This window comes from Austrofundulus limnaeus, unplaced genomic scaffold (genome assembly GCF_001266775.1).
Source record: "Austrofundulus limnaeus strain Quisiro unplaced genomic scaffold, Austrofundulus_limnaeus-1.0 Scaffold10, whole genome shotgun sequence".
Classification (NCBI taxonomy): domain Eukaryota; kingdom Metazoa; phylum Chordata; class Actinopteri; order Cyprinodontiformes; family Rivulidae; genus Austrofundulus; species Austrofundulus limnaeus.
This window is the reverse complement of record NW_013952412.1, coordinates 3,026,296-3,035,111: the sequence shown is the minus strand read 5'-3', so window position 1 is coordinate 3,035,111 and position 8,816 is coordinate 3,026,296. Positions and strand designations below refer to the sequence as shown.

The 8,816-nt window shown below is 39.2% G+C and overlaps 1 protein-coding gene across 1 annotated transcript in view; it reads left to right on the top strand.

Annotated features, from left to right (window-relative positions):
- The first annotated feature begins 343 nt into the window (after positions 1–343).
- Positions 344–8,816, top strand: part of supv3l1 (SUV3-like helicase) — a 13,943-nt gene continuing 5,470 nt past the window's right edge. The window contains exons 1-14 of the mRNA XM_014001854.1: positions 344–801; positions 936–1,013; positions 2,152–2,259; positions 2,361–2,475; positions 2,601–2,769; positions 2,945–3,056; positions 5,416–5,493; positions 5,571–5,662; positions 5,771–5,951; positions 6,888–6,981; positions 7,128–7,247; positions 7,361–7,460; positions 7,555–7,635; positions 8,356–8,532. Coding sequence (XP_013857308.1) covers positions 522–801; positions 936–1,013; positions 2,152–2,259; positions 2,361–2,475; positions 2,601–2,769; positions 2,945–3,056; positions 5,416–5,493; positions 5,571–5,662; positions 5,771–5,951; positions 6,888–6,981; positions 7,128–7,247; positions 7,361–7,460; positions 7,555–7,635; positions 8,356–8,532 — 1,785 coding nt within the window. The 5' untranslated portion in view covers positions 344–521. The remainder of the gene's footprint in view (positions 802–935; positions 1,014–2,151; positions 2,260–2,360; positions 2,476–2,600; positions 2,770–2,944; positions 3,057–5,415; positions 5,494–5,570; positions 5,663–5,770; positions 5,952–6,887; positions 6,982–7,127; positions 7,248–7,360; positions 7,461–7,554; positions 7,636–8,355; positions 8,533–8,816) is intronic.

The window sequence follows — 8,816 nt, the reverse complement described above, 5'->3', positions numbered from 1 at the left end:
TTATGTTTAGCTATATATACATGTATGTATGATACTTTAAAGATAGGAATTAGATTCTGATCCATGCTCCAATTCAGAGGATGGCGGTAATGCATCTAAGTTGTTTGACAACCGTCAAATAAAAACCAATAGAAGAAGAAGAAGAAGAAAAGATTTTAGCGTTGAAGCTGTCTTTTTTATGCCTGTTTAAAATTACTTGAGGTTTTTCACATTTAAAAAAAAAAACACCTTTTCCGTGTGATAAGTTTTTATTATGTTATAGATAACCTTGTGGTATGAAGACATAATTATTAACAAATATTGAATAAGCCTTTTCTGTTTGGTTTTAATGCAGGCAGATATGTGGGCAGATGGATCYCGCTGCACGTTGTGTTAAGCAGGAAAAGAAATTGTTGACCGTCCTCTGCCAGAGTTGATGTAATACTCTTAAATGTGTCTGATATTATGGAGTGAAAAACGTATTTATTTCTGTGAAGTCCTAAAAAGCTGYTATATTCTGTTTAATTAAACCGCCTGCCGTGATGTCGGTAAATCGTTGCGTGCATTTGTTTTCCCGGCTTCAACGCCACTTTAACAGCCGGACGAGATGCGTCACAGCGTGTAGCTTTCGTGTTTCTTCAGGCTCTAGTTCGTTACTCCAGCAGTATCAGACTGGTTCTGTGGTTCTCCGTAGAGATGTTTCTTCTAATAACACAAATTCAAAGCCTCCGGACACATCGCTCTTTGTCCCCGTCKCCCTTAAAACCGACGACTTGGATGATGGGAGTGTAGGAGCAGAACTGACTCAGCCGCTTAATAAAAGTGAGTATATTTTGGTGGTGCTATTCAGRGATAATAGATGATATGATAATTTTATTTATGTCATAGACTCACATGTTGTGAATTCACACCATCTAATTTCTGTTCATCTCTGCTTTTTGTTTCTCTGATTCAAGGCGAGCTGCTTAAATATCTGAACCGGTTTTACAAAAAAAAGGAGACACAGAGGCTGGCAGCAGAGCATGGTCTAGATGGTAAGAAAAGAAACGGACAGATTGTTAAAGGCACAGTGTGTAGGACTTGTTGTTTTCAGCGACATCTAGTGGTTGATTGGTTGAATCATCCTCCCTGGTCCTCCCCCCACCCCCACCCCCCACTTCCAAATGCAAAGGAGTTGCTGCGGTGTCTCTCAGGTGTCAAAAACCATTGATAATTCAAACCGCGATGTCTACCAGCAGCTTCAGGGCTAGTTTGACGCCACCATCGCAGTTTGTCCTTCATGAGCCTTCGTAGACAAGATGGCGGTGCGAGATGGCAGCTGCCTGTAGTGGCGACCCGCGACCATGGAGATATAAACAGCTTTTTATAAGRTAAAAATAATAAAACAAGGTCTTTGTCTGCAATGATTAGACATGTTTTTTTTAGTATTGTCATTAGTGATTGTCTCAATTTCGGCTAAAAGAATTGACAAAATCCTACACGCTGTGCCTTTAAGGGATTCATATAGATGGCTTAAACTCTTACAAATCTTGCAACTGTTCAACGATGACAATTGAAACTTGTTCTCATACAAAAGAGGACCATCAGCCTAAAGCCTTCCWTTACTACTTTCGAAACCAACGAAAGACCGCTGGCCTGTAGTTGAGTGTAAACCGCAGAGTCCTGGTCTGATGATGTTGCTCTTCTGTGTTGGACCATCCATTTGAACAGTGGCTTATTTGTTTACACGATGTAAAACTGGTCACAGTCCTCTTGGCACTTAGCATCACTGCACAACATTACTCTGTTTGTGCCAGGAAGGTGGATCTTTGAGGTGAACAAGTCTTTGCCGTAGAAAATAAAAATATTTTCACTCTAAAACTCCCACAACATACAGAATGACCACTGGTCTTTGTTTGGTACTGCTTATCTGCAAAGGTACTGAGCTTACCTGAAACTCATCAGCCTGAAGAAGTCTCTCTAGAGGAAATGTTTCAACAAAAAATAACCCATCCAGAGGACCTAACTTAACTTTTTGACTTGGATTATTGAAATGCATCAAAATATTTTGATTCTGATATTAACATAACCTATTACAAGACTGTCAAAGATTTACCTGGTTTGTTTTCTACAGCATTTTATGTTGATTTTTATAGACTTCCTTGATTTTGTTTCTTCTTTGTGGCCACATAGCTCGTCTGTTCCACCAAGCTTTCGTCAGCTTCAGGAAGTTTGTTCTGGAAATGACATCACTGCCTGCTGATTTGCACATTATTCTGAATGACATCACCTATGGTGCAGGTATGACTGATTTTTGTTTTGTTTGTTTGTTTTCCCCCTCTAGTTTCTGTTCATTTATTTTAGTAATTTTTTTAATGCTTGAAATATTTGCTCTTCTCCAGGGCAYGTTGACGACATCTTCCCATATTTCCTACGTCATGCCAGACAAGTCTTTCCTATGCTAGACTGCATGGATGAGCTGAGAAAGATCTCAGACCTCAGAGTCCCAGCAAACTGGTATATATGACAGGATCAGACCTCGTTTAAYAATTATCACATCTTGGTTAGCTCTGTGGCTAATGCATCCACTGCCTGTATATATTATTATTTGCAGTTTTTCTAAGTGTTTGTGTGAACTTCAGGTACCCTGAGGCTCGAGCCATCCAACGGAAAGTGATCTTCCATGCTGGACCCACCAACAGTGGAAAAACCTATCATGCCATCCAACGCTACCTCGGAGCCAAATCTGGTGTCTACTGTGGCCCCCTGAAACTGCTGGCCCATGAGATCTTTGAGACGAGCAACAGTGCCGTGAGTTTTCTGTTTGTCATCAGAGTTTTTAAACGAGTCAACAAAGGGAGGGAGTACGAACTCTGAAATGACAAAAGGAGCAACCTGCAGGAAGAGAAAAAATACTGWTATCTCAGCATTTTTTTYYCCAGAAGTTATCTCCTCTCATGTCTCATYTTTATGTTTGGTCTCGCAGGGTGTACCATGTGACTTGGTTACTGGAGAAGAAAGGACCATTGTAGACCCAGAGGGTCGAGCAGCTGGACATGTGGCATGCACCATTGAGATGTGCAATGTCACCACACCCTGTGAGTAGGCGTAACATACACTGTATGCTGCTGCTGCTGTTGAATAAATATCTTGCATTCATTTTGTAGTTTCTTGCTGTTCATGARTTGAACTGTAGATATAATCCAAGAATCGTTTTTCTGCACATGAATTAGCGTTTGTAAACAAGCAAAATCATTTTATTTGATCTAGATTTCTTGGTGTTTTGCAACACCGACAGGATTATTGTTCACTCAGATTAGTTTAACTCAGGTTTAGATAAGATAAACTAAATTAGATTCAATAAAACTYGTTTTGTTTTCAAAAKGATGTTGATCATCATCACTATTAGTTTTAAAAAGAGTAACTCATCAAAGGCGCTGGTCTAAACCACAATGGTGGTGGATATTCAGTGTTTCCCCCAGTGTAATGTAGGCCTAGCAGACCGCCATGCTTTGCTGCCCCCGCCGCCAGGCTAAGTGCTGCTTGTTTGTTTTAAATTATGTCATTTTTATACACGGTGATGGTAGCCTCTTTAATAWGTCAAATCCGTGCAATTGCCGCACAGACCAGTCCGGCTTTAAGCCTCCCCGGGTCATTCATAAGACCACGGGTGAAGGCGGGCAGGTCCCTCTCACATAAACGTGTTCATAAATGAACCTGCAGCGCGTGGAGCAGAACTCCGCTGAGCTGGACCGCGACATATTTATTATGGGACAGACGTCTGCTGCCTCGTATAAAACAAAACAACTGAATTAGCTCACTTAAGTGATTCTGTGGCGGTTAAATATAAAAAAAAACACAACAACAAAACTAACTTTTACAAGTTGCTGTTTCATGTCATTTTTAATATTCCCTCAGTAATCTGCAGCTGCACTGACGTTTCAAGCGCTCGTGCGCGCACACACACACACACACCACACAGCCCCTCCGCAGCTCCGCTTTTATGAGAGGAAAAAAAGAAAGAAACAAGTTGCTGTTTCGTGTCATTTTTAATATTCCCTTGTGCTTGGTGATTAATCTTGTGGTCGCTTATTCTGAGCGTGGATCCGCGGGTTGCTTTCACAAGTGGGTCTGCACGGCTCGGGTCCGCCTCTGATGATTATGAAGGTTTATGGCAGGGCTGTTCAACTGGCGACCTGCAGGCCAAATTCAGCCCGCGAGTGACCAAAGTTCGGCCCGCCAATTGGTTCATTCATCTCTTAAGCTCAAACCCCCCGGTTTTCTACTTTAATTAATCTAAGTTCTTTTAGCTAGACATAGRCATGTTTGGTATCTACAGAAACATTAGAATCTTGGCTACAAGGTGGTATAAACCATTTCTATGCACACTCAAGAAAGTTAAAACTACAAGCARTTGAAGAYAGAACTATGAAAGTGAAAATAAAATTGGTTTAAAAAATGGCACGTCAGAGATGTCAAAATAATATTTGTGTCAAATATGAGGCATAATGTGTTCTTTTTGTTTTTGATATTGTTGAATTATAACTACTTTTATAGGGTTCTGTATGTTGTATTCATGATTAAATGCAGCAAAATAAACTATTTCAGAGGTAACAGATCTTTGTAATACTTGGTTTAATTACATAATAACATCATGTGCAGTGATCCAACATGCAGCCTGTGCCACAAAAATTAAAGATCAAAGCTCAATACAGTAGAGCCTCTCTCTTATTTTTTTATTTTTAGTTTTATTTAGTGGCTTTGATGTGAGACGTGGGTTGGTGCTTTGTTTACACTTAATTTGTGTTTCAAAGTGCAAACAATTTGTTCTTATTTTGATTGTATTTCTAGTTGGTTTCAAAAGTGTGCCTTTTTGTAAGACTGTAGTTGTGCAAATATTTGTGCAATATCACATAATAAATAGTCATATTTCAACTTTCCTGTAAACTTTAATCTTTTTTTTTTAATGAATCGCTGGTGGGCGGGCTGGGCGGCCAGGCAGCAAGCCTGGCGCCACCCACCACCGGGCTTAGTCTCTTTTCTTGGAGAAACCCTGATATTGTCAGTGGGTCTTCAGTATTTAAGCTGAAGTGAAATCTGCACTTTTACTTGTTATAAAAAGGAAGTTAACATTTATTTCTTATTAATGTTACTCATTACATCAACTTATTTTTAATTTAAAGATTTTATGGAAGTAAACTGAAAAATTGTTTAGTAATTTTATATTTTTCCCTTATTTTATCCCTGTGTTTTCTGTACAGTAGAGTTGCTGATGACGATTTCAAGCATCACTAACTCATTTTTAACAACATCAGTACGGTTGATGTTAAATTTTTGAAGTCAGCTGCAGAGATTTTTTGTTTGATTTTCATGCCTTTTTTCATCTTTGTCGCATTTTAAACGTCTCATAAGAAGAATTTGTTCTAATTGGGGTTTGTATTTTTTGTGTTTCCGTAGATGAGGTGGCTGTAATTGATGAAATTCAAATGATCAAAGATACATCTAGAGGCTGGGCRTGGACCAGAGCACTGCTGGGTTTGTAGCACAGATTTTTATCTCGCGTAACGCGAGTCCAACCTCTTCAAGCTTCACTCACCTGCATGTTTGTGTAGGTCTGTGTGCCGAGGAGATCCACGTGTGTGGGGAACCTGCAGCTGTAGACTTCATCAAAGAGTTGATGTACACCACTGGAGAGGAGGTGGAGGTGAGGCTGAGCGCACTGCACTGCAGGAAGACGAGTCCCGAGCATATTTTAAACTTTTCTCTATAGAATATCGCTGCAGACCTCCTAATGTCTCTTCTTTGTCCTCAGGTTCACAACTACGAACGCTTAACTCCCCTCTCTATCTCGGATAAGGCTTTGCAATCAACAGATAACCTAAGACCAGGAGACTGCATCGTGTGCTTCAGTAAAAATGACATTTACTTTTTGAGCAGACAGATTGAGGCCAAAGGACTAGAATGTGCTGTGATATACGGCAGCTTACCTCCAGGTGAGTGTATTTGGAGTTTATGGGGGGATTTTTACAAGAGTCAGTAAAATGACTGGACATCCTTTAAAAAGGTACTAAAAAGGACTATTTTAAAAGTTTTCTCTTGAAAGTTTAAATTTTTGTATAAAAAGTTTAAAAATTTTGTAAATCATACGTATCTACATAGTCCCAGTAGTTTTTTTATTTTATTTTATTTTTTAATAACTTGGGCAGCTGTGACGGAGTGATTAGGGGAGTCGTCCCGTAATCGTCAGGTTGCTGGTTCGATCCCCCGTTCCAGCCATCTCAGTCATTGTGTTCTTGGGCAAGACACTTCACCTGCTTGCCTACTGATTGGTGGTCAGAGGGTCCGCTGGCGCTGGAGCATGGTAGCCCCACCTCTGTCAGTCTGCCCCAGGGCAGCTGTGGCTACAGTGTAGCTTAGTATCAGTGTGTGAATGGGTGTATGAATGGGTGAAGTGTAAAGTGCTTTGGGGTCCACATGGACTTGATAAGGTGCTTTATAAGTTCAAGCCATTTACCATTTCCATTTTAAATAAAGGTTTAGATAAATAATTAAGAGGGAGCATAACTGTATCTGCTTCTCACATAAAACTGCTTTTCTCCGAAGACTTGTCAGTCTGCACTTTTTGTTTTATTGTGATCTGCAAGGCATTTATTTCAGAACTGAAAGAACAGTGAGTCCTTAAGGTTTGAAGAGTTGTGTAGGTTATTTACTTACAAAAAGTTCAGAATCTGACTTTCTTTGCTTTTCAGCTCAAACTTGGTTCTAAAAATACATTAATGGGCGTAAACAACCACCCACTAATAATCAGTCTAGTGATTCCTGTTTTATTTATTGTGATAAGGRTGTGAAGGGATAAATAAATAAAATATTTTAAATTGTATATAAAAATGTATTTAAGTCTTCATTTTTGATTTAAATATGAATTTCAGGCACTAAGCTGTCACAAGCCAGGAAGTTCAATGACCCTGATGACCCCTGTAAGATACTGGTTGCTACAGATGCTATTGGCATGGGCCTCAACCTGTAAGCATCATCTGCAGAACTAATGTCACAACTGTTTAAACTTTTATTGTTACACAAACAAAATTACATTTTTGGATATTATAGTGAAGACATGACATATCTCAGCTCACACCAGTGTCTTCTTCCCATTTTCCCTCTCTTTTCAGGAGTATAAAACGTATCATTTTTAACTCTTTGACGAAGCCCAGCTTTAATGAGAAAGGAGAGAAAAAGATGGAGCTCATAAGCACATCACAAGCTCTGCAGATTGCAGGCCGAGCAGGAAGGTCAGTGTCTTCTCTGTCTCAACTTCTTATTTCAGAGGATCGAAGGTTGAAGAAAACCTGTGAAAACAAGCTCTTTGTATAAGCCTGATATTTTCAACCTGCCTTCTCTGCAGGTTTTCTTCCAAATTTAAAGAAGGAGAAGTCACGACTATGTACCAAAGTGACATCCCTATTCTGAAGAATCTCCTCAGCTACTCCGTAGAGCCTATAATGGTGATCATATTACACACAAAGTAATATATAAAACATGAAAGTTCACTTTTATTTCACACTCCAAACAAATGTTTGCTGTCCTTGTTTGTCTCAGACCGCAGGGCTCCATCCAACTCCAGAGCAACTCGAGATGTTTGCTTATCATCTGCCTGATGCGACTCTCTCCAACCTAGTTGTGAGTAAAAGCATTGTTCATTTAATGTCTCTGCAGTGAGTGAAAAAGGTTATTGAGTTGTAAAATAAACAATATGACAGTGAAGAAAACTTAACTTGCACCTGAGCAGAACTTTTGTGATTTTGTGTTTATGGATTATCATTATTGTTTTGTTTTTGAAGGGTTTTTATTTGGTTGTAATTTGCTGTTTTTGTCACTAGATGGCATTGTTCTCACTGGACCTTAAACCATGATCTTTGTGTGGTGGATTTTTATGTTGAATATAATGAAATCAGTAAAGGTTAAAACTTGGATGTCATTTAAGATTTAGAGCAGCACTACCTGCTAATTTTTGTTTGTTTTTTTTTTCCTTATGTGCTGTTACCTTTTACATTAAGGCGCAAAGCAACTTTTTCTTAGTAATGAGCAGTTTAAATAAATGTTAAAGGTTTAAAAATAAAGAGTAATTGTATTTTATATTGTTTAAATTTCTGATTATGTTAATAGATCAAGGAAGATAAACTGGTGCATTTTACTTATTTGTTTTTAATAGCAAAGAGGAATTGTTTTACATATCTTAACTAACACTTGATGCTAATTGTTGTCATCATTAAAACAACTTGAAAAGTGCAGGGGAAATTGGTTTAGTATATTAGACAGACACAATATTAAAGTTCAAGTGTATGTAAAATTCTAGTAGTCATGTATTTCTTTCTGCTTTTTATTTATTTTATTATTCAGGACATATTCGTCAGCCTCTCTCTTGTTGATGGTCTCTATTTTGTCTGCAACGTTGAAGACTTCAAGTTTCTAGCAGATATGATTCAACATATACCGCTTAACCTGATGTCACGCTACGTCTTTTGTACCGCCCCCATCAACAAACAGCAGGCCTTTGTTTGTACAACCTTCCTAAAGGTAAGGTTAGGTCAAATTAAGAAAGAATGATGAGAACTTGGCAGGAACACTGAAAACACTGTTGATAGTTTATTGAAAAGCAGTGGAGTCAGTGGCTGTGTCCAAAACGGCAGGCCGGGTCCTCCGAAGGTCGAATTTGTCGGCCGCATACGTCACAGCGCCGCGACGAAGGACRTCCAAAACGGAAGACTCCTCCGATGCGTCCGACAAATACGTCCTTCCTTTGGCCCGAATCGAAGGACTGGTCCGATGGATCCTTCCCGGCCCAGCATATCCCATAATGC